At 43.1% G+C, this 26,389-nt stretch overlaps 1 protein-coding gene across 2 annotated transcripts in view; it reads right to left on the reverse strand.

Annotated features, from left to right (window-relative positions):
- LOC139416862 (protein kinase domain containing, cytoplasmic a) overlaps positions 1-25,192 on the reverse strand; it is a 34,849-nt gene extending 9,657 nt beyond the window's left edge. Inside the window, exons 1-5 of one of the 2 annotated variants that reach the window (XM_071166009.1) lie at positions 24,140-25,192; positions 10,298-10,420; positions 6,196-6,470; positions 5,662-5,741; positions 3,955-4,062 (exon numbers count right to left, since the gene is read on the reverse strand). In XM_071166009.1, coding sequence (XP_071022110.1) covers positions 3,955-4,062; positions 5,662-5,741; positions 6,196-6,470; positions 10,298-10,420; positions 24,140-24,940 — 1,387 coding nt within the window. In that variant the 5' untranslated portion in view covers positions 24,941-25,192. The remainder of the gene's footprint in view (positions 1-3,954; positions 4,063-5,661; positions 5,742-6,195; positions 6,471-10,297; positions 10,421-24,139) is intronic. The other variant, XM_071166018.1, reaches the window with a different exon arrangement.
- Between the last annotated feature and the right edge of the window lie 1,197 nt (positions 25,193-26,389).

Raw genomic sequence — 26,389 nt, forward strand, 5'->3', positions numbered from 1 at the left:
CGAACTTGCAACCTTTCGGTTGAGTAAAGTCGCTTGAAAGGCAAGAGCTCTGCTTAGTTTTTTGCGCAGGCTGTACACACTTCATCAGTCTTTCATTCACATTTTGAGAATTTCCCGGTGGCATCCAATTTGTGTGGCCGTAATGCACCCTAAAAAAATCCATGCCTTTTGCAGCCCTTCTCCCTGAGTGCATGCCCCGAAGCACCTCTCACTCACATGGCTACGGGTCTTTCTCATAGGCTACAAGTGAAGACAGACACATCGGGAACGCAAATGCACGCATCCTTAACCAATTCCGAGGTGCATATTGAAGATGTTGGAAAAACTGTCCACATTTACTTTTCGTCAGCCAACAAGATGAGTAGGCCTAACGAACAGCAAAAACACTAGCCTATGTCAATCTACTATCCCCCAGTACAAAGGTTGACCTACTCTATTCTGTGGGAGAAATAAATATTCCAAACATAGTCTGGGACAGTTGTGGGATGCGATAGATCCCAAATTAACACAACCACTATCATCAAAAAACAATTTTCAAGCAATGAGGCTGACGCAACAGATCAGAACGTTTAGCTTAAAATGATGCTAAACTATTAGGCTATTTATTCACATTATAAGCGCAAACGCAAGGGAGTATGCTATTAGCGTGAAAACACCATTATCAAAAGTGACTACAAATGTGATTATGCATGTAATGTTTTTATTATAAAGGTGCATTTTTAAGGTGAAAATGATCTTCCCCAAACTTGAAACTCACACGCTGCGTATGTATGCCAGTTAGGCTCTACACCCCTTGTAAAGCAGATTAATGTGCTTCATTTTAAGAAGTTATTTGTCCACTTTAGTTGTGATACAAACCTTATCAAAACATACTGTATAGGCCTATGGTCTAGGCTTCATAAGGTGTGCGGCTATGATTCGATAACGTCACAAAAAAAAGGCATTGTTTCTTGCCTTACGCTGGTCATCATTCAGTGATAGGCTAATATTGTCATCCATCAGACTATTCTTGAATTAATCTTGTCTTTACATATACTAAATAATAGATTTAGAATGGACCATTATCATGCACCTGTTTCGAAACAGGGGCAGGGGAAAAAAATACATGTTATCTCTGCACTTAAATAGCGAATGGAGGACGCTTTTCCCAGTGGCTTATTTTCATGCCAGCCAGGTAGGCTATACTCCTGTTGTAAATAGAAGCAATGTGCTTAATATTAGGAAAGTTGAGAAATAAATATAGTAGGCCTAGCCTATAGAAAGCTGATGGAATCCTCCTATTTTTAATAGAGGCCATCAACTGTTTTCTTGCGCAATTGCATAACCTATAGAAATGTTGCGCAACATGAGCTCATGACCTCTCATGAAGTGTTTGGTTAGATTTCCAATTACATTTGCATTGATGTCAAAGTGATTAGAGAGTGCTGAGTGCCAGGCAGTTGGCAAGTTTGGTAGGCTACTAATGACCATCAGCAGCATCAGAGGTTGGAGAAGCCTAATTACCGTGACTAAGCGGTCACGTAGAATTTGATTGCCTTCAGGTGTAGCAGTGATACGGTCACCACAACAGCCCTACATACAACCTTCCCACAACTTTCTGGGAATGGTGCAGGATAGTTGCTTGGCTTTGGAACATTCTCAGTTTCTCTGTATTTCATTACTTTAACAGAACGTTTCCTAAAAGTTCTAGGAATGTTCTCCAACTGGTCTGGCATTGGGAATGTTCTCAAATAGGTCAGAGAATGTTATGAAACAACGTTCTTCTGTGGGAATTTCAGTTCTTCAGCATAACGTTTCCTACGGGTTCCCTCATGGTTCTATTCAAAGTCATGCTCTCAAATTGTTCCAAGAACGTTAAGAAGCAACGTTCTTCTGTGGGAATTTCAGTTCTTCAGCATAACGTTTCCTACGGGTTCCCTCATGGTTCTATTCAAAGTCATGCTCTCAAATTGTTCCAAGAACGTTAAGAAGCAACGTTCTTCTGTGGGAATGTCAGTACTTCAGCATAACGTTTCCTACAGGTTTCCTCATGGTTCTATTTAAAGTCATGTTCTGAGAAAATATACAAATGTCCATAAAAACCATAAGGAAACATCAGTAACTTTCAGAAAACGTTCTATGCATGTTATTTAAAAACATAAACATACTTTCTCCATCTTGTTAAGGGTGTTCAAATGTGTTGGCCACACCTGATCTTAATGAGCGCTTGTTTGATTTGAAATGGAGTCTGTTTGAATAGACTAAAATGAACAGCAGAACATCATGGCATGCTAGCTCCATCCTGGTGGTGCAGTGGACTAATTACATGGATAGAGAGCAGAAGATTATAGGTTTGAATCTCACTGGTGCCATATAAAAATGTGTGTTGCATGATGCTTAAGGAAGTTAATTTCTATGTGTCCTATCTGTGAGTTCAAAAGAGTTAACTCAGAATAAGCTAGCAGTGTTTTTTAAAAATCTTAGTGAAACATTCAGTTTAAGGAAGTTATTAAAAAACATCCAAATAACCTATAATTACGTTTTCATAGTGTTAATAAAACCTCACAGGAAAACATTCAAGAAACTAGAGTAAAACATTCTCAGAACTTCCTGGCAACCTAAAAAATAACATTCCCAGAAAAGGCTAAATTGTCACTTCTGTTCTCAGAACGTCTTAAAAATATTCAATTTTACCATTCAGTAAATTAATGGCTTTGTTCCCACAACCAATGTGAAACCAAAAGCATACGTTCCCCCAACTTCCAAGGAACCAAATGTGATAGCTGGGTAGCCACTGAGAAAGACCCTGCCTGTGTTCCTGTGTAATAGTTATAGTAATAGTGTTCTGTGTCAGTGAGAGAGGAGCTCAAGGTGCGGACTGGGGAGTGAGAGGCCTACTGGAGCAGCAGTGTCTTTGTGAATAGCTAAGCAGACCCAGTTGTGTTGGGCCCTTGGGCTGCGAACACTCGTCAGTCAACAACTGTCTGAATCTGCTTTACACTGCCAATGGAGGGAGGCGATTTGACACGAAGGAATGGAGAGAGAAAGAACATGTGAAAGTAAATGAAGAAGAGCAAGGGACACCAAGTCAACATTAGAAAATGAAAACTGCCTCCTCCAGATAGAGGAATGGAGAAAGGTGAAAGGATAGAGAAGGAAAGATTTTGAACATACAGTAGATGAGAACTGAGCGGGAGAGAGGGAGAGCTCACTCAGTCTAACCTCCCCCCCCCCCCCCCCCCCCCCCCCCCCCCCCAAATGCACCCTGGGATTACCAGAGCTGTCCGTCTCTCCCATCCCCCACTGAGTTCCCTCCCGTTATATGAAGTGGAATCTTTTTAATCTCATTCCATTTGTCCGGAGCATATCTGATCAGACCCCTCTTTCTCTCCTTACTTCACCCCCCTGGGCCTCTAGGCGTACTCACCTACACACACACACACACACGCACGCACGCACACACACACACACACACGCACGCACGCACGCACACGCACACGCACACGCACACACCAGCCCCTCTAAGGGCAGTCCATATATGGCCATCTTCACGGGCCCTCCAGTCTGTTATGTGGCAGTTCCAACCCCAGACTTAGGCATTGGTGTGTCCGTCGAGGGGATAAATGCCAGTAGCCCAGACATATAGCCAATTGAAAGGGGTAGTCCAGGACACGGAAAGTCCAGGGGAGTCCAGCCAGTTATGCAACTATATTACCGTATGAGCTGATATCTAGCACAGTGTGTGTGTAGGATGCACTGCTGGGTTTAATTACATTAGACTGTTATCTTACACAGGAATGCATGGGAACAGAGGAATGATGTACTGGATTTGCTGTGGTATGACAGTGTGTATGCGTGTTTGGCTGTGCGTGTGCGTGCATGTGTGTGTATGCGGGTGGGAGTGGGTATGTAATGTGCATGCGTGCACATGTGTGTGTACTGTATGTATGTATTTGTGTTTGCATGCATATGTACCTGCTCTGTGCGTCTGTGTGCTGTTCTGTAGGTAAAATCCATTTCTGTACAGGTGCAACACTTCCTCCAACTGAAGTAGTGTCTCATCTATCCCCCATATCAGCTCTCCTGAAACCAACACAGGAAGACACATTCAGATAGTGCAGCACAGTTTAAACTCTACACCTTCAAACAAAATTCCACATCACAAGGTTAAGACTCATTGTTATACAGACATTAAAGCATACAATTGAACCAAAATCTGGTTGAAACGCGTGTACAATGGCACAAACAAAACAGGCGCCGCTCAGTCTTTGAACATCAAGGGACGTGGGGCTGTGTCTGTGTTGGCTATTCTTATAGCAGAGGTTCTCAAAGTGGGGTTTGCGGAGGGACTGCAGGGGGTACACAGCCAGATCTGATTTTTTAATTTTTTTTTAATGAATACTACTAACAACAACAGATTAAATCAATTTTGGCCAAGGGATCCATGGAATAAGTTTAAAGGGTGTAATACAAGACAATACAATGTAATATTAATCTAGAATGTATGTTCTTAACCCTGGGCAACATGGGCCTGGGAAGCTCACAGGGATATTGGTGTCCACACCTATTACACACTCAAAACTTGAAATCCTAAAAATAAAAATACAAATGTTTTTCATAATGGACTGTGATTTAAGGTTTAAATAAAACTGCAAAGTTTTCACAACTGCCTCATGGCAAAATGTGTAGAATTGCAGGAAATTTGCTTCAAAACTGAAATATGATCTCTCCGATGCCAAGAGGCGTGTCTTTTAAATGTTCCTCCCCGGAGCTCGAGACTTGGTTCATCAGGCCATGGACTGCCAACGTCATGGTAAAGTCTTAGCACACAAAAAATATCTCACTCCAGTTTTGTTCTGATTATGAGGAGGTCCCTGATGAATTTGCTATCACAAAAGGGGTCCCTGGCCCCAAAACGTTTGAGAACCCCCGCCTTGAAGGAAAAGCTGCTCGGAGGTCGTGAAGCTGTCTGTCCGATAGGCTGACTGGGAGAGATAGGATCACCTGACTCATCCTCCAGTTGGCGCACACACTCACAAACACACAGATGCATGCACACACTCATGCACGCAGACAGAGACACACACCGCCCGCCCACGCGGCCTGCGCCTTCACGGCCTGTTGTGTCCCAGAAAAACAGATCTCAAACACCCGGCTGACATACCATTAACCTGAGGATAAGCCAGATAGGGAGGAGCGGGAGGGAGGGGAGAATGGAAGAGGGAAGGGTAGAGAGACGGGGAAGCAAAGAGAAAGGGAGAGAGAGAAAAAGAGAGGGCAGGTTGGATAGAACGGGATCCAGCTTAAGCAGATAACGTAGAGAGCACTGAGGCAGACTAGGTATACTGGTAGCTAAAGTGGCTTCATCCCTAAACCAAACAGGAACTAGTGAGAAATGGGAACGAGAGAGAGAACAAACACCCACTAGGCACAAACTGGTTGAATCAAGGTTGTTTCCACATCATTTCAACAACAACAAAAAGTGTGATCACGTTGAATCAACGTGGAAAACTGATTGGATTTGCAAAAAGGCATCAATGTACAGGAATGTCAGGATTTGGGGTATTTGTTTCACCCCCTCCAATGACATGGTTCAAAGTTCACGTTAGTTGACAACTCAATGAAGTGTACATACATAAAAAATGTAAGTTGAACTGACGTCTGCGCCCAGTGGGCACTCACCTGTGGAGTTAACTATCTTGTCCAGTAGGGGTCTTAGAGTGGGCGGGGCACTGTGAGGCAGCAGGTAGGTGAAAAAGAACCTGGAAATCAAAATCAATGCAGTTTCAAACACCACAGCCAAGATTCCTTAGACTCCAACAAATCCACCCCCACATTCTGAAATTGCATTTTTGTCCCCCCCCCCCCCCCCAAGTTTTATAAATAGAATGTGAAACAAAACGAGGCCCCGGTGTGCTTAAGGACCATGCAGACGCCTCAGAGCAGTCGGGTAGGCTGTTTAGAGTGTTTACCCGACTAGATAATTATTTTAATTTTATGCGCCCCTGACTCTCATACGATGACGGAACTAATTCAGAGGAGGCTGGTGGCCGCTAAAATCGGAGGAGGCAATCATTGTCAGGGCTGAAATGCAATGAACCCAACCAATCCTCGGATTACTCCTTCCCCACCAGTCTTCGCTGAACTAATTGGATGATCCTCTAAAATGGCGGGGGTCTTGATTCTTCTGTCAAATGGCAAAAGCTTGCTCCTCACCTATAGGCGTTGTAGAGATTGCGCTTCTCGTTGATGCCCAGGCAGCGGCCTCTGCTGCAGGGGAGGGTGAAGTTGCGGGCGGGAAACTCCACGACGCAGTCTGAGGTGGAGGAGGGTGAGCAAGGGGCCTCCTCGGTGCTGGCGTCGTCCAGGTCGGTGACTTTGAGCTCCCCCGCCACCAAGACAAACTGGCGTGGTCTGAAGTCCAGCAGGGTGACAGAGCCTAGAGGAGAGTGGGCCAGGTAGTGGAGAAGACGTACCAGACTCAGACAGATCTACAGCAGAGAGAGGGAAGAGAGAGAGAAGTGATAAAGAGAGAGGTGGGAGAGAGAGAAATCAAACGTTAACACACATTTACATCACATCGTTTACAACCCATTCAACTCCTCGTTTATGCAAGCAACTGCACTTTCTTTATGTGGTAATTCTCAAAATCCCTGAGAAAATCCCTGAGAGGACCCTGTGTGTGTGTGTGTGTGTGTGTGTGTGTGTGTGTGTGTGTGTGTGTGTGTGTGTGTGTGTGTGTGTGTGTGTGTGTGTGTGTGTGTGTGTGTGTGTGTGTGTGTGTGTGTGTGTGTCCCTCTCTCATTGTGTGTGTCCAGGGGGCAAGGGTAAGGGCTGAGAGTAGCAAGAGGATGTGTGAAAGGGGGACTTGAGACCTATAGAAGATATACTATAAACCACACAGAGAGAGGGATTGAGACGGAGAGAGAGAAAAGAGGTGAAGAGGAGGAGCTGAACAGCTAATTTATTTTCGGGCAAGACAAAATCGTTTTTTAATGTACTGTGGATTATTAGTGAGTGGGAGAGGTCAGACTCAGAGCACCGAAGCGTGAAGGAAGTCTCTTTCTTACCCTAGTGAAGGAAGAGTAGTGCTGGAGGGATGCAATACTATGTCACACTGTGCTTAAATGCTGGGTCATAGTCCACATTTCAGTGTGGGTCCTTCCCTGTGTACAATGATGAGGCTAAAGCTGGAATTGAATCAGACTAGTCACAGGGTTGTTGCATTGTCTTTGCTTACAAACTTCTCTTAGTCTGTAATCAGATTTTTTTTTAATGGTTGATTTGATTGATAGTTATGGGTTTTTTTATAACCCAAAACTAATCTTGTTTGACCATGGTAAAAAGTGCTACTGTGTATTGTAAATTCTACTATACGGGTTTGATTTAATTCAGCCATTAGTTCATAATATCCATACATGTAAATGAGCTGAAGGTTGACAGACTGCTGGGTGGGAGTGGTTGGTGAGGGAGGGGGAGGGGCTAAGGGGGATATGGGTGTGTCTGTCTCACTGACAGGGGCTGCAGGCCAAGGCCATCAAAGCCTTCATCAACGCTTACAGGAAATGGCTACAGACTTACGGTAAATGGAGCGTTTGAAATTCAGTGGGTTTACAGCGGGCCTCCCTAGAGTCTATTAATGTCTCATGCGAATTGCAAAGAAGCGTTTTTTTCTTCACTTTGCACTCCACATTTCAAGGGAAGGATCTTGGGTGAGAAGCGGGAAAGATACCTGACACTTATGTTGTGGGGAAACAAAGGAGCAACCAAAAACAGCACACACTGATGCCTCCACGAACACACACATCAAGATCCATAGACAGTATGTGGTGATACTCCAGTCAAATATTATTATTATATTAAAGTTGCAGTATCTAATTTTTGGGGGCGACCTGACCAAATTCACATAGAAAAGTCAGTTACAGATCTGTATTTCTCATTGAAAGCAAGTCTAAGAAGAGTTAGCTCTGTTCTATATATGCTATTTCTATGCTTCCCATTCCATTTCTATGCGTCTTTTACTTTCAGTTTTGTACACCAGCTTCAAACAGCTGAAAATACAAAATGTGGGGTTATTGAAAATATATTTCACAGCCGTTTAGATGGTACAATGATTCTCTACACTATAAATTGCAATGGGGCGAACTATTCAAATTTTTGAAACCAGAAAATGACGGAGCAATTTCTGCATATTGCACCTTTAAGTAAAAAATATTTAAATAATCATCTCATTACATTTTTCTAACCTCATACTCTGATATTGCATTACGGTAAAATCGAGTTACACAGACAAAAAACATATATTATTTAAATGCATAGTTTCTCTCAAAGGAAGACAAAGCCTTTTCCAACTGAGCCTCAGATCCAGTGAGTGAACCGCAAAGACATTAAATTAACAGAGCCATTTGGAGAAAAGCACGATTTTTATGTGCAAATGAAAGTTATTTGAATGTTGTTGCTATCCTACTTACAAAAAGGAGCCAGCACTAGGAAGCAGTCTTAAAAAGCAGGTATTTCATGGTTGCTGTTTAAAAGGTAAAAGGGGGAATTTATTTCACTTTCCACACAGTGGCTTAGAAACCTTTCTGGCTATCATTCAAGGCCCAGGAAATCAGTGGAAAGTTACCTTGATTTATATACCAAATACCATGTATTTGATGTGTCTAACTACACTATGCACCTCCCCGAAGGAGACAGCTCTGACTTTGGTTAACCTTTTACTGCAGTGGACTAAATCGGTAGTCTTCAACAAATCTACTTTGAAACAAAAGTATACACCTCACACACATGGTTATGGGCATAAAAAGAAGACAACTGTACAATGTCAGATATTGAGTTGAAATGTATAAAAAAAAAAAAATGGCATCCCAATATTACACTTTATATACATCACAGAAGACTGAACTACAACAAAACCATTGACATAGAAACACTGGATTTTGGGCATTTAAAAAATATATATGTTTATTAATTATGAAACAATTAAATATATTAATAACATTCCACCCATGAGGCCACTAGGTCATTTGACTGCAGGAAAGGGTTAAAGTTCGCCTCTCCTCTACAAATACAGTGTTGATTAAGGGATGAAACAAATAATGCTTTAGGAGGTCATAAACTAGTGTGATGACATGTAGATGGGCGTAGTGTGTAGTGTTATAAATGACAGTGATGACACATCCAAGGATGTGTTGAGCTGTGCATGTGTCAATGGTTACACTGGGAACTCTACAAATAACTCCCCCATGCCCAGGGTCCCAATCCACCCCTAGCCCCTACACCCTAGTCCCTACCCCCCAGGCACTTATTCAAATCTGAAAGGATTGGATAGATGTAAATGATATGGAAGCCCAAGACACTTAAGGAAGCCCAAGGCCTATCGGAGGGCAAGGTGAAGCTAATAACACATTTGTATATCTATCCATTCTATGTTTTTGTATATCTATCCATTCCTTTCAGATCCATAAGTGCCTACAGCTATACGATTTGGATTTGGCAAACAATCTCAACTGAACTTTCCCGCCCCTTATTCATCACTATACTTTTCCGTTGAAGGACGTCTCTCAGTAGAAGAGCTGCCTGTCTCAGGGAATCTCCTCCAGTCTTGCCAGAGAGAAATGAAAGGATACCTAGTAAGTTGTACAACTGAAAGAGAGCACTTGCTGGTGATTTCATGCACTGGAGCTCTTGCATCCTCTGTGTGGCAGGCGGGTGGACACTCCCAGGCCACAGGAAGCAATAGGGAATAATTAGAGTGTGGCGCTGTGGCGATAGTGATCGGCAGACCAGGCCCAGCAGCCCCAGCGGCCCAGTGGCACACAGGCCCATGCTGCTAAGCTAGGGAGGCAGGAAACTGGGCAGGCTCTGGAAATACCATCTGCTGTACCAGTAGTGTCCCTATAAACCAAGTCAAGCCAGCCAATGCTACAGCCAATTCGCTCTGCACTCAGACAGCCTGTAATGGGTTTGAGTCACAGGAGGCTCAGTAAGACCACTCATGCATGTGATCCACCCTCAGTCCCTCAGTAACCCCAACCAGCATTCAGCCTACTCTGCTGACTCAAACATGTTGCACTCTGTTCAGTGAGAGACAGAAAAGCACAAGAAGCTCACAAGAGAAGTGTTCATGTTAATGTGGCATTAGATGAAATACTGGTAGTGCTTTAAGTGAGGGTCTGTGTTTAAGTGAAGTGTGTGTGTGTGTGTGTGTGTGTGTGTGTGTGTGTGTGTGTGTGTGTGTGTGTGTGTGTGTGTGTGTGTGTGTGTGTGTGTGTACGTGCGCGCGTGTGCGCGTGTGTGTGTGCATTGTAACACTCACCCTGAAGCGTTCCTCCCAGGAGGTCTGCAGTAGTTGGATCATCTCCAGAGGACTACCGAGCTCTGTAATGGCTGTCACTGTGTCCTGGATGTCATTGCTGTCCTGGTAGCAGTAACCATACAACTGGACGGGGACAAAGAGATACACTGGTTATTCATGTATACATACTGTACATGGTGTAAATCTGAGCGGTCAAATGCAAACAATCTCTATCAGAGGATGACATTTGTGTATGTCAATTGCATGCATTCTGATTCTGAAAAGGCAATGACACATGAGATAGCTTTGGCACTGATGAATGTTTATTTTGGTCGATTCCAGTTGTTTACTCTACTCTGTGTTACCATGGCGATAGCCTCCTAGAGAATCTGGCTGGCCCTTTGCTTGCAGAAACATTTACATAAGATCATTTGTGCCCAGAAGAAGTCGTTTGAAATTAGGGGGCATGAAATTCAATCTAAAAGCTAAGCAACCGACATCGCCGTCAACCATACCACCGAACCAAATCAAGGGGAAACATCGACTATGCAAAACAGAGGAGGCGGCATTGCGTGTTGTTTTTTGGTTAATAAAATGCTTCACACGTGAATGATGTGAGAATGTAGCGTGTCGGAGAGTGAGGTAAAGGGTTCATACACCTGGAGTCTGACTAATGTTTGTTGGCAGTTTTGGTGCATCTGTGAAGAGCAATGTGAAGAGCGATGCAGAGACATTTATAGCAGTGGTGTGTGATAGGAAATGTGAGGTGCCCAGTGGGTGCCAACCCTGTGGGAGGAAAGGAAGGGCCTGTGGGCAAGGCTGGCAGAGTGCCCCCTCACCCCACTCATGGGTGCTGCACGAGAAATACATGGAGAAGACTTCACCCTTGCCTTCTTTGCACTCGCACTTCTCTTTTCCTACCAGCACTAACTTTCCTGATAATGACTTTATTAAGGAAAAATGTACACTCTGACTGTGATATGTGGTTGTCTCATCCTAGCTCTCTTAAGATGAGTGTAAGTCGCTCTGGATAAGAGCGTCTGCTAAATTACGAATATGTAATGTAGGAGTACACTTCTAGAGCTTTATTCAGGCCTCCAGGATTAGTCCGATTCAATATTTTCCCTGTGCAATGAGAATTGCAAGTTTGAACTGAGTTTAGCCTAATAGAGTTGAGTTTTCTAGTTTTGTGATCTCTTTATCACTCTATAAATAGTGTTTTGTTGAGTACATTCATCCAAAGTGCATTTTTTGCAGCAAAGATTTGCTATCTGAGATTAAATTCACATTAATGGCTATTATCACCCTACTCCATCTCCCTCTGATTCAGAGGGGGTTGGGTTAAATGCGGAAGACACATTTCGGTTGAATGCATTCAGTTGTGTAGCTCCCTTCCCAGATTGTGTGCGCGCACCACATCTGCAGCCTGTGCTGAAGTTGTTGGTATCGTGCAGCAGAGGCTTTCTTATGCGAACATGACTGCATCTGGGCAGTGTTGTTCCTCCGTGGCAGACTAGATTCATCGGCAGCTCCGCATGCCCTGAGTGAGACAGCAGCTGTACGCATGCTGGGGCAGTGTTTGTGTTTACTCTCTGAATGTGGTGCCATTTTGTCTGACTGGAGTTCAGAGGTCACTCACCTCGGTAGTTTGCTAGAGTCTTTCTACTGAGAAAGGCATCACTGAAATATTTTAGGGAAATGTTGTTGTTTTTTTACTGATCTGTTGTGAGTTCAGGTTTTGATATGTCTCGTTTTTTTGCTGGAAGAAGAGATGTATCTATTTGCATTGTTGGACGGGTGTATATGGAGCATGACAGAGCGTGGCTTCCAGTGAAAAGGCTGAGAAGCTGTGAGGTGAGGTAAGTGTCAAAAGGCAGGTACGTTAGGAACAAAGCATGGTACGCCAATCCCCTGGCAGTTCTCCCCTTTCCTGGCCACAGGGAGGAGTGAGTCAGCATGGTACGCCAATCCCCTGGCAGTTCTCCCCTTTCCTGGCCACAGGCAGGAGTGAGTCAGCATGGTACGCCAATCCCCTGGCAGTTCTCCCCTTTCCTGGCCACAGGCAGGAGTGAGTCAGCATGGCACGGCTCGGCATGGCCTCACCAGGAACAGAGAGAGGGGACCAAGGGCCAGGGCCACAAACACACACCAGCCCAAGGACCAGATACACTCACACAGGCCATACCCTGGGGTTTAACCCCATTGGCCAATTGGCTGTACACACAGGAAGTAAGTTGTAGGAAGGAAGTTCTCTCTGTTCTTACTAAACCGAATGTAGGGTAGTGGGAATGAACATTTCAACTGAGACAGTCGTATAGAGATATTATAGAGAAGTGAGAGATGAGGATGGACAAAGAGAAGGAATCCATGCAGGTTCTGCTGGAGGTGGGACTGGGTAGTGGTCAAAGTGAGACGTTTCAAGCAGCCAAGAGGGGGTGCTGCTGCTGGAACAGTTGCCCCGCTCGAGAAGCAGATGAAATAGTCGAGAACATATGCTATACGAGTCATAATATGCCAACACATCAGAGCTCCACAAAAGCATTTCTGTGTGGGACATTATTAATGTGTAAATAAACGCGGGGGCCGGCAGGGCAAGCCGAGCTGGCTGTTACCCCATTCACCACACTTTCTTTAACGAGGGCCTCCTGGTCCCTGATCAAACCGGCCCCGGGGCGGACATGTTTGTCCAGAGATGAAATCCCCAGCATCTGCCAGAGCCCAGAGCACACTGCTGCTATTCTGTTGGACAGGGTCACTGCAGGACTGAGTGTCAGGCAAACAAGAGTACCTCTATCATACGAACAGGATTCTCTCTGGATCTCTGCTATGGGCTGGTGGGGACTTACTATAAGCCCAGGTCAGGTCGTAGGCCCAATAAAAAGGTAGAGATTTTAATTTCACTCACAAATCATGTAATATTTTGATTATTATTCATGTGGAATTCATCAAATCCATGTGTGAAGAGTATTCATGTAGAGTATACCGGGTTTAACTTAGCGCTCCTGTGTGTGTGTGTGTGTGTGTGTGTGTGTGTGTGTGTGTGTGTGTGTGTGTGTGTGTGTGTGTGTGTGTGTGTGTGTGTGTGTGTGTGTGTGTGTGTGTGTGTGTGTGTGTGTGTGTGTGTGTGTGTGTGTGTGCGTATGTAAGCCTGTGTGTGTGTATCGCATGAAGTTAATGGTTGAATTTCTTATGCCTTGTTTTAATCAGAAACTTGGGCCAAGTGCCACTGGCAGAAAAACCTCTAATGTCATTTTTATTTTCCATGTGAATTGATCCTAGTACATTAAATGGATTTGAGACTTATAATGCATTGAATAAATGAGGGTGAAATTGTTAAAATCATACGTTTGGGTGCATAAAGGGGTTTAAAAGTTTTGAGTTTCGATGATTAGACTCCGTTTATTACATTTTCCCCTTATATAATTTGCATGCCTTCATAGGGTTGAAAACACAGAGTTTGGGAGAAAGTGTTCGGGCAGCAAATACGTATGACTGCTGTACTGTACGTTATTTATAATGAGCGATACCGGAGAAAATCGGACCTCTGAAATGAAAATGGATGGCCCACCCTTCAGTAAAATATATTTTTATCTGACCATCCCTGAACGCTTAAAAAAACAAAACATAACTTGGATAGCAGAGAACATGCCTACCATTTACCCTCACTCCCAGGACAGACCAGAGACTTAGATATGCAGTTTTAGAAACTGTTCTTCGTTTTGTAAAAAAGTAGCCAGAAGGTTGTGGATACGCAGACCACCGCGGACAAGGGTAGGGGAGAAAATATATCCATTAAAATAAAAGCACAGCATGAATCTATCAACTTATTTGCGCTGAGAAAAAAAGTCCTTTTATAAACGCATTTCATGCCACTTTAGGTCATTTTACATGATTGGAGACAAGCAGAATCTTTTTTTATTCCACGACAGAGCATGACAACAAATGAGTGCATGCTGCGGCACCTGAGACGTTTTGATTTCTATACAGGCTATTGTTTAAAAAAGAGGATAGTCTAAGTTTGGAACAGTGTTGAAGTCGTCTGTAAACTGTAAAAAAATGTTGCGCAACAGAAGCGTTTACAACTGAAATGTATCTGATCGTCAGTGGTTGTTTACTACAGCAGCCGCATATCATCAGGTAGACCGATATGCATTTGGGAAACTATCATTGTGTTGACTGTGATTAGGGCCCGCGAATACAAGAGCAGCTGCTATGGTAAATGAACAAACTAGGCATGCATAGCTCACTGCATGATCCTCAAACCAATGACTGGCCAAACTCTTGTTTCTAAAGGGGATTTCAACGGCACCGTAGAATGACTGTACAGCCTAATAAGGCATTTTTCGTTTCATTATTATGTCATTCGAAGTAATTATGTTTTCAATTACATTTTATGCAGCCTAAATGCGACATGTATGGGCATATTGTTGAAGTGCGGTTGTTGATGTGTTGTTGAAATGCTGAGCGCTCCTGCCAGCCTGTAGCGTGTCACAAATGCGTCACAGTCGATTTCCTAAACGCCAGGCTATAGCCTTGAAATAATAACAACATAGTCTAAATAATAAATGTTAATTCCTTCTTAGGCTACCTGGCTTGCTCCTGACTGATTTAGAGTTGGTGTGTTGTTTAATAGCCTGTTGAAATGTCGAACGTCAATTGATAGCGACAGAATCACACATTACTTCCAAAGCAAAGTTACATTTGTGTCTCCTCGGCTACAGAAGGTTGTAGTGCAGCCTTTGAATGTCATAGAGACAAACCAAAGATATCTCAAAATATATTCCCCAACTTTGTATAGCTTGTTTCTAGTGTAAAGCATTGCGGACAAACGCGTTGTTTTAGATCGCTGTATATAATCAGGTCCATTAAAAGCTTAAGCTAACAAGGGGTAGGCCTATGCTTTTAGCCATTTTCTTTAACAAAAGCCACAATACCCTCACATACCCCCTCAATTCAAGCCCTGGTTTTAATTTAGCAGACCTAGCTCTTCAGTGACACTGAGATATTTATGGGGTGCATGGTGACTGAAGGAATTGTCTGACAAAATCTATGGATGGTAGACTATAATTTCATCTGTCAAAAAAGTAGGCCCACCTCTTATTTCTTGAATAGGAAGAAGTAGGCTCAACAATAAAGCCCTCTTGTTGTTAGAAGCCTAAAGTCAAATTAAGATGAAGACTGTTTAAATGAATAAGGCCTCCTCGAATTAACCTACGTTCAGCACCCATGCGCTGTCTATTCCCGCGGCTGCCGCTTCATGTAAATGATTCGAATATGGCTTATTGTGAGTTCAACAATTCTAATAAATAGACTTCATTATGGGCTACGAAACATATTGTTTTTATTCAAATAAATTATAACAGTAACAAGCTTACATCCGGTCCTAATTCTCATCTTCCGCGCTTTCCCTCTAAAAACTGAACAGGACATCGGTAGGCCTAGTCCACGCGCAGAGATATTGCAATTTGGTTAGGCAGCACAAAAGGGTTTACATCAACAAGAGCAGGGCAGGCCAGGGCTCATGATTGTGAACGCCTATCCATTGCAGTGTGTAATGCAGAGTAACCTCCTTTCATATATACCACCCCAGCAGCGCCCAGCAGAGAATCAGGGATGAGGGGCATCATCGGGGGAGAATTTTTTTTTAGATACTACAATAAGCAAATCATTCTCAAAACCTGAGCAATACAAATCAAATCAAATTGTATTTGTCACACGCGCCGCATACAACAGGCCTTACTTACCGTGACATGCTTACTTACAAGCCCTTAACGAACAATGCAGTTAAAAAATATAAAAGTAACACGATAAAATAACAATAATGAAGCTAAATACAGGGGGTACCGGTACCGAGACAGGCTAGTCGAGGTAATTTGTACATGTAGGTAGGGGTAAAGTGACTGCATAGATATTAAACAGGGAGTTCCAGCAGTGTAAAAACAAAGGGGGAGGCACTCTGTGACTTGGGTGACTGGAGTTTTTTACATTTTTTTCGGCACCACCTAATATATAGGTCCTGGATGGCAGGAACCTTTGCCCCAGTGATGTACTGGGCCGTATGCACTACCCTCTGTAGCGCCTTAAGGTCGCATTCCATACCAGGCGGTGATGCAACTTGGCAGGATCTTCTCGATGGTGCAGCTGTAGAACCTTTTGAGGGTCTGGGGACCCGTGCCAAATCTTTTCAGTCTCCCGAGGGGGAAAAGGTGTTGTCGTGCCCTCTTCACAACTGTCTTGGTGTGTTTGGACCATGATAGTTTGTCGGTGATGGGGACATCAAGGAACTTGAAACTCCCGACCTGCTCCACTACAGCCCCGTCGATGTGAATGGGGGCGCGTTCGGCCCTCCTTTTCCTGTAGTCCACGATAATCTCCTTTGTCTTGCTGACATTGAGGGAGAGGTTGTTGTCCTGGCACCACACTGACAGGTCTCTGACCTCCTCCCTATAGGCTGTCTCATCGTTGTCGGTGATCAGGCCCACAACTGTTGTGTCGTCAGCAAACTTAATGATGGTCAGTGGTGGAAAAAGTACCCAATTGTCATACTTGAGTAAAAGTAAAGATACTTTAATAGAAAATGACTCAAGTAAAAGTGAAAGTCACCCAGTAAAATACTACTTCAGTAAAAGTATAAAAGTATTTGGTTTTAAATATACTTAAGTATCAAAAGTAAAAGTACAAGTATAAATTATTTACAATTCCTTATATTAAGCAAACTAGACAGCACCATTTTATTTTTTTATTTACGTATAGCCAGCGGAATACTCCAACACTCAGACTTCATTTATAAACAAATCATGTGTTTAGTGAGTCACCCAAATCAGAGGCAGTGGGGATGACCAAGGATGTTCTCTTGAGAAGTGTATGAATTGGACCATTTTCCTGTCCTGCTAAGCATTCCAAATGTAACGAGTACTTTTGGGTGTCAGGGAAAATTTATGGAGTAAAAAGTACATACATTTCTTTAGGAATGTAATCCGTCTGGCCCTGCGGCCTTGTGAATGTTGACCTGTTTAAAGGTCTTGCTTACATTGGCTATGGAGAGTGTGATCACACAGTCGTCCATCTTTAGGAATGCTTTAAAGTATTTTGACTAAAGTACTTTAAACCATAGATGATGGTGTTGGAGTTGTGCTTGTCCACACAGTCATGGGTGAACAAGGAGTACAGGAGGGGACTATGGTGTTGAACGCTGAGCTGTAGTCAATGAACAACAATCTCACTTAGGTGTTCATTTTGTCCAGGTGGGAAAGGGCAGTATATAATCTTTTGGGGCAGTATGCGAATTGGAGTGAGTCTAGGGTTTCTGGGATGACAGATTTCAAAGCCTTTTAAAGTACTTCATGGCTACCGACGTGAGTGCTATGGGGCAGTAATCATTTAGGCAGGTTACCTTCGCTTCCTTGAGCACGGGTACTATGGGGGTCTGCTTGAAGCATGTAGGTATTACAGACTCGGTCAGGGAGAGGTTGAAAATGTCAGTCAAGACACTTGCCAGTTGTTCTGAGTACACATCCTGGTAATCCGTCTGGCCCTGCGGCCTTGTGAATGTTGACCTGTTTAAAGGTCTTGCTTACATTGGCTATGGAGAGTGTGATCACACAGTCGTCCAGAACAGCTGGTGCTCTAATGCATGCTTCAGTGTTGCTTGCCTTGAAGCGAGCACAAAAGGCATTTAGCCCATCTGGTAGGCTCGCGTCACTGGGCAGCTCATGGCTGGGTTTCGTGGCTGGGTTTTCCTTTGTAGTCTGTAATAGTTTGCAAGCCCTGCCATATCCAACGAGCGTCAGAGCCAGTGTAGTAGGATTCAATCTTAGTCCTATATTGGTGCTTTGCCTGTTTGATGGTTCGTCTGTCGGGCATAGAGGGATTTCTTATAAGCGTCCAGATTAGTGTCCCGCTCCTTGAAAGCGGCAGCTCTAGCCTTTAGCTCGGTGCAGATGTTGCCTGTAATCCATGGCTTCTGGTTGGGATATGTACGTATGGTCACTGTGGGGACGACGTCGTCGACGCACTTATTGATGAAGCCGGTGACTGAGGGGATATACTCCTCGTTGTACGCATCTCTGTGTGTGAAGTAAAGGTAAAACTGATTTAAGTTTGCCTGCATAAAAGTCCCCGGCCACTAGGAGCGCTGCTTCTGGATGAGCATTTTCTTGTTTGTTTATGGCCTCATACAGCTTGTTGAGTGCGGTCTCAAATTACATGACCCTCCCCTGGACTAAATAAAAAAAATACAAAATCCTCCCCCTGACTGAAATTGAAAAATCATGACCCTCCCCCCATTTTCCTCCAGGTAACAATTGTGTAAATTTCGACCGCTCCCTTTGCGCTCTTTTGATGACTGTAAAATGGGCAGAAATATGTTTTTGGTGCCTTTATCTCAGTTAAATATAGAGAAGGCAGCATATTGAAATATGAACAAGTTTGACGAGTTAGAACGGTCAACAACTTGTTTTCTCCAGCCGTTCAGTAAAATAAGCAACATTTCAAACGGTGTCAGGGAAGGAGAGAGAGGGAGGTGACAGAGAGGGCTGCACACATGAGGCGTTTTGCAGAAAGAATTGACTCCAATACTCTGGAGTTATCTTCATCTTCTCATGTCCTCTTTAAACACATCTAATGGTTTCTCTAGGCACAAATCGATACCTGAACTTCAGATTACCAGTTAACAGGAGCTGAAGATGTTCTCAGGGGGAAATGAAGGGAAGAAGTTACAGAGCTTTAACTAATGCAAATGATGTGGGAGACTCGCTGGCCCTATCAAATAGTGTTCCACACAAATTGATCGTCATCTGATCAAATCATTTTTCATGTGTCTGTTTTAAGACTGAGGAGATACCCATAGATATTCTGTGAGCACTTCTAAACGTATCTTATCATTCCTTTACCTCAACTATTACTTTTGAAGGGATGGCATGTATGTATTGCATATTCTTTGAAAGTTTCAGAACAGGAAGAGAAGCAGAAATGGCTCGTGTTTATGTGGTGAGGGTGTAGGGGTCTTGGGGGAACCCTGCTCTCCCTGCAGAGTGTGGGGGCTGCAGGGCTGTTGAGTCCCAACAGACCCAGACCCACAGCAGGGGTTGATCAGAAACAGGGCTGAGGGCTGAGAGAGGTATTACAGGCAGAGGAGGCATTGGACCACATTTGTGTGCCTCCCCCCCCCCCCCCCCCCCCCCCCCCCAGCTTCCTTCCCGTGGAAGTCGGAGGTTAAAGTGTTAACCCTGGCTTAATTGCAACTCTGTCGCTCACGCCCCCTCTGCACTCCCCCCACCCCCCTCATCCTCAAACTGACCTCAGGGCCTCTGTGGCCCGGGACACCCAGCTTTCACATTAACACAACCTGGTTACTGATTCCCCAACTAATGGAGGAGATCTACAGAGCAGGCCCTGGGGGAGAAAGGGAGAGGTTGACAGAATGACACGCTCGTGTAAATATAATCCAACTACATGGCCAGAAACAGGCCCAGACCCCTGTAGCAGCCCAAAGGTCCCACCACTCTCAGATCATCTGTATCCACCATACCCACATGCAAGTGTGCGTACGCTGACACACACACACACACACAATTTCTCTGAAGGATAACCCTTACCCTTCCACCTTCCTCTCCTCCTCCTTCCCTCCCTCACCCTACACACACTCAGGCAGGCAGGCCGACAGCCCCGCTCGTTATCTTACTCTCTGATCAGCTCAAATTCATCTTGTTCACACTCGCTCTAACATGGACGAGGGGAGAGAAAGGCGGTCCGCGCCTGCCACGCGTGCTGGTGTGAAAAGACGTGTCCACAATCCACATCCAACTACACCGCCCAGTCAGTCACCTACCCCTTCTCTCCTCTCCCAAGGAGCGTCCCCCATCTTCCCTGGACAAGCAATATCAGTCAACATGGCTATTGACACCACAAGTGTGCTGAGTTAGGAGAACAGAGATGAACTGCTTTGGTTTCTACCTCTGATCCCATCTGTGGTAGTTTAAGGGGTGTGAGTCCAATAAGATCCCACCATCTCTAGTGAGAGAAAGCATGGGCCTCTGTCTCTCCTCTCATAGTGAGGGACTGGCCAGAGGCAGACACTAACCAGACAGTGTGTTGGAGACTGTTTTCCTCAGACGGAGCCAGACTTCATCACTCTAACAGGATGTATTGGATCGGCGGAGCGGGACATGAATTGCTCTTTGTGACATTAAAACACGCTAAATAACGGTTAAAAATATTGTTATACAGACAGATTTCAAGTTGCGATTCTAGTAAGTCAAGTTAATGTGGACCTAGGTCGGCTAAAAATAAACATTCCTTTTTTCGAAGTGAGATGCCGCTGTAATTCAGTTTTAAAGTTAATATATTGTTATTTTTTACAGGTAGTGGAGCATGTCAATAGAATTTACCAGAAGTCATTCAGGCATTATTTCCTGGTGCACAAGAAAAGGGCCTGGATTAGCCTTAAGGCCATTGTGCTGTTTTAAATTCCTTGCATATTCCTCATGTTCATAGAGGGATGAACAATTAATAATCGTTTCCCTATGATTTGAAAGAGACATCTCAAACCCTTTTCAGTTTATGTTAACATGTTCTAACGCTATTCCAGTAATCCTTCAATATATCTTCCATGCCAGAAAATGAATTTTGTTATTTTTTATTGTTTATCCTGAAATAAATAATATTGCTATTATTTGCTTATGACAACGATGAGAGAGTGGGATAAAGCCGAAGTCCACTTTACAGTCACGCAATGCTAGCGTGTACATGTGTGTGTAGAACTACGTGTTTATATATAGGCCTGCGCACGCTGTGTGTGTGTGTGTGTGTGTGTGTGTGTGTGTGTGTGTGTGTGTGTGTGTGTGTGTGTGTGTGTGTGTGTGTGTGTGTGTGTGTGTGTGTGTGTGCGTGCGTGCGTGCGTGCATTTCAGCATGATGGACAGAAAAGTCTGAGTGGACAGAGGGCATATGTGTCACCTTTGACCCTGACCGAGTCCACTCCCACACAAACCAAGACTCCAGTATCACAGTCAATATCAATGTAAATATATACCTAGAAAGTACACTATCACAACATGGACTTGTACGACAGCGGTGAGAGATGGGCCGCTGCTATTGGCTCTGCTCCCCCTTGACTCCACAATGGAAATTATATAAAGAAAATAACTTCCCATCAATGAACAAACCAAGTAAAAGTAGAAGACCCAGGGATGTGTAATAACGTAGAAGAAAAACAGCCCATAAAAAAGTCGTGCTCTTTTTAATGCTGTTGTCAAAAAATGATCTTTGGTTATAGTTAAGTTATAACTTCAGTGGTCATCAAGTTTTGATGAGAGTTTTGATAGAGTTCATATATGGAAATATCCCAAATATTTAATGCAAATCAAATTACACATTCAGTTATTGCAACAAGTGTTTTGTTGTTGTTTTTTAAATGTAACTAGGCAAGTCAGTTAAGAACAAATTCTTATTTAAAATGATGGCCTACACCGGCCAAACCCAGATGATGGTGGGCCAATTGTGCACCACCCTATGGGACTCCCAATCACAGCCAGTTGTGATACAGCCTGGATTCAAACCAGGGTGTCTGTAGTGATGCCCCTAGCACTGAGATGCAGTGCCTTAAACCCGTGTGCCACTCGGGAGCCCAAGTTCAAATATGTATTATGCCTTACTAAAGTCTATACATTTTATGTACATTATAATCTTGGTTTTATATTTTCACTTGGTATTTTAATTCAATATTAATGTAGGTTTAACATTGTTAGACAATTATATGTCCTTTGCAATACTACACATGAGAGTGATATTTCTTTATTGTATGCAATTTAAATCTTGATAAGAATGTAAGCTACATGTAAAAGCTTCAAAAAGGGTAAACAACTTGATTATTGCCAAATATTCTCTTATATCCTCGGTTATCAAACATTATTATCTTCAAATTGTTCTCCATTCACCAATGCCCCCCCAAAAAATGTAAAGGCTGATAGAATTTATTCAAAGTAAGTGTGACACGTTTCGTTTTCTCAATGTTTAAACAGATACCTTCCCATTCGAATGTGCAAACCAAATACTGATGTGTAGAAATTCGGATCAAAAGGTCACAGACGTATAATATTGTCCAGAAAATGATTTTAGGGAGTATAATTGATTACATTTGCACCACGCTGTACATAGATTTTTCTATTGTGTTATTGACTGTACGTTTGAATATCCCATGTGTAACTCTGTGTTGTTGTTTTTGTCGCACTGCTTTGCTTGATCTTAGCCATGTCGCAGTTGTAAATGAGAACATGTTCTCAACTGGCCTACATGGTTAAATAAATGTGAAATAAAAAAAATTAAAAATAAAAACGTATTGTATTTTAATAAATGTTCTGTATAGACTATTTGGCGGCTGTCTTGGTTCCTTTGTACCGTCCTTAAAACAGTATAGGCCTATCTTGAAAACATACCACTTTTTACATGGTTAAAGTGCAACACTATTTCTTACCTTGAATTACCCCATATGTATTAAGTTAGAATAACTATCCTAAACTTTATTTCAGAACATAAAGGCACGTTTTTCACTTGTTTGGTGGCTACTTATCTATCCATTCAGTAAAAGTTGCATTGAAGGCAGGAAGTTCCCTCAACAACATCGTTTGGATATTTTAATTGGGCCTCATGCGGTGCATATTACAAGCACTAATTTAGGCTCATACTGTAGCCTAGAAATTACACTGTAACCAGTACTTCAAGGCCCTATATTTTTATCTAGTATTAGCAAAACATGTGAAATATTAGAGGAACATTTTTCAAATATATGCCCTATAGGCTATTGTAAAATTGGACATTCGTGAGTATAAAAGCTTTCAAATGACATGCTCTAGAGATACTTGTACAGGCATAACTATTTGTAGACCTGTATTGTAGGCTTCGATGAATTATAAATGATTCGTGTGGATATTGATAAGGTCATTTGGCCGACTTATCTCGGTTTGAATTGTAAAATCGTCCTTTACGCATTTATAGAATATGTGGTAAAACGTTGCCTGGCGCTTCTTGAAAATACACAAACAAAAAGGGCCTAGGTGTAGAAAGACAAGCTTTTATATAATTACAGAAGTTAAAAGGCCTTCTTTCTTGTTTACAGAACTTGTCTAAATGCAAATAAATACGAGGTAGAATGCGACAAAGCCTCGGGCATCTCACCGGCTGGTGCGCCATGCAGAGCCAGCAATCTGCTGATTGGATTTAATCAACAGGGTAACAATGGAGCGATGGCCCTCATTCAACTGTTTAGCCACTAAACGCACAACACATCATCCAAATAGCACTATTAAATAATAGGCCAATCATGCACTTATTTCATGCTGACTATTTTGTTTTCACTGCACGCAACATGAATTGATTTCTCAAGGAATCTCGTGGAAATGGAATACACACCAGTGCTCCAAGTGTTCAACCCATGTGTCACTTTTGAAACGCTGAGAGTAAAGTTTCACACCCATGGTTATTCAGTCATTAGGGAAAGAATGATTAATGGTTTGGCTGTTGGTATGAGACAAAATGGCTATTAACCGTAACTTCGATATGTATAACAAGCGCAAATTGGGTTAAATTTGAAGTCAAACTGAAATGATTTATAAGGCCACTGCTACTGTTAGTTATAATGACGTTATAATTAAATTAATGGATGTCAGATAAATATCCTGTCGTTCTTGGTCTGTAGGCAACATAAAACATATAGGTTGCATCTTAAATGTGTATGGAATAGGCCTATAGCTAAATAAGTAATAGTGCTAATCATTTACAGAAATAGGCTAAAACACAGATTTAGAACATTAACAAAATGTGAAATCCTTCATCATCAATTTGTTAGCTAGCCTAGATATATATTACCTTCAGAATGTTGGGGTGCTGTAGCCTTTCCATTAGCGTCATTTCTTTCACTATTTTGAAGGACGCCAGTCTGTAGCAGTCTCCAGGTGAACCATATTTCTTTACGCAATTTTCCATATCGTGTCCCCCGAAATCCACCGATTTCAGAGCCACGGACAAGCTGTTGTTGAGAGCCGCCTTGTAGACAGCCTTTGTGTAGCCTGAGCCGAGGTACTGAATATTGGTCACGTTGTCTATGCTGCTGCAGTCAAGCATAGGTGTACTGTTAATGCTCCTCGAATTCATAGTTAAATCTTTCCGTGATTTTGTTTGCATGTATGTGGAAGATGAAAGCCGATTTTGAAAATGCGTCTGTTGGTTATCGGTTCGCTCAATGACTTTGATAGGGTCCCAATTGTCCCCTGGCTCTGAATCCATGAGCCTCCTTCTCTCCAGCGGGCGGACGGGGTCCCCGGTCCCAGACCCATGTCCTTGGCGCCGACGGTACCGCACAACCTCATCGAATCTCTCTTGTATCTGCAGTAATAAGTCCTGGTGATGCCTGCTTCCCGCGGCGTTTTTACTATTGGACTCCGCCACAGCTTTAGTGTCTGACTCGCCGACGTGAAGCTGTGAATCGCCTGTAACCCGCTGCTGTTTTTTGTGATAGTACCGATGTACTCTATTGTCGTGGTTCTGATGGTGCTCGAACCCTGGTATGTACAGCAAATTCATTAGCGTACCGAGGAAGAAAGAGAGGCAGAAGCCTGCTGCAACCACAATCTTTCTTCGCTTCATTGTGATTAGTTGTATTAATTGCATAAAATATATTTGTCCGTCTTCGGCTCCAGCCCCCGCCTAAGTGTCTACCACCTCTGCAGCGGTGCCCGGCGTTCAAGGTTCGTGCGCGACAGAACTTAATGGTATTCCGATGCCGAATGCGCTATGATCACGTCTTCATCTTGAATTATATGATTTATGCAGCCACGCAGGTTTAAGATCCTCCCCATATAAGGTTGACCATGGTGACACTTGCCTTCACACACTGCAAAACCCACCACTTCTGTAGCCTATGAGCGCATCAGGCAGGGGTCCTCTAGCCTACTAGAAGCCCCCTGAGCGACTAAACAGCCGTGACGCCACTGTGATTGACAGCATACGTAGGTCATGCATCTGTGAGCACTGTAGTTTTCAGGAAGTCCATTTCCTGTTAAGGTACGTTGAACATATAAAATCTTAAAACCACACTACCCATGGTGCAATGTAAAAATCCAGACAATTCCAGCAAACCAGCAGCTGTGGAACAGTGTTTGAGGTTTCTTAGAACTGCCGTTTCGAGTAGACCTAATGGCACGCGCAAAATCTGCCCACTGACGTTAGTGATGAAAGCGCATGAGTTGATGGACATTAATTATAATATCTACTATCTAATGTGTTGTTTTATTTCAAATTTTGAATGGCCAGGCTTGTATGTGTTTTAAATATAGCCTTATTTGAATGTTTGCAAAGCCTTTCTAATAGGCCTATACGCCTTAATATGCCAATTGGTTATGTCATCCGGATTATTAATTGTTACCATTGGGCATAGTAACATTATGTAGCCTAGCCTATATCCAGTAGATTTTCTGCTGATGGTCTATACACAACATGGAAAGTAGGCTAAATTGAAATGTTTCCAACGAATAATGAACATTGCGCTATGAGACAACTGAGCATACGCATAAGAACGCTTCATGCTTTCAGCAAGTAGGGTATTCCATTTAGCTAACGCTTTTGGATTGCTTTAAATCTTCCACCTCTGTTTTAAATTGGTTGAGAAGTCCAGACTCCTTGCAGGCTGAAGCTCTGCTGGCCCCTCTGTTACTTGGAAAGAAAAATGTGTATAATTATGTCTCTGGGGTCGGAGAAGTAAAACTCTAAATTAAAAGCAGACATTACGAAAAAGGGTGTATAAATAATCAAATAATAGGCTCTGTTATTTGTTAAACTCGGCCGAGATAAGCATTCCTTGGCTGGAATCTCATGTTAGCCGGCACCCCCGTCCCCCCAAATAAATCCCGTCGTGTTTATCTGCTGTAAATACACTATAGCAGTGCCAGCGACGTTTAAAAAATGAGCCACCACGACCCCTTTTAAGTGGGCCCAAACAGAGTTCACCACGGGGTCTCGCTCTCTATTGTGGTAGGCTAAATGATGATGAACTTTAAAATAATGTTATTAATGCTCTCATTGTTTATCGGATTACTTTAATAATGACACATTAGTTATTTC

The sequence above is a fragment of the Oncorhynchus clarkii genome, chromosome 1, assembly GCF_045791955.1.
Source record: "Oncorhynchus clarkii lewisi isolate Uvic-CL-2024 chromosome 1, UVic_Ocla_1.0, whole genome shotgun sequence".
NCBI classification, from domain to species: domain Eukaryota; kingdom Metazoa; phylum Chordata; class Actinopteri; order Salmoniformes; family Salmonidae; genus Oncorhynchus; species Oncorhynchus clarkii.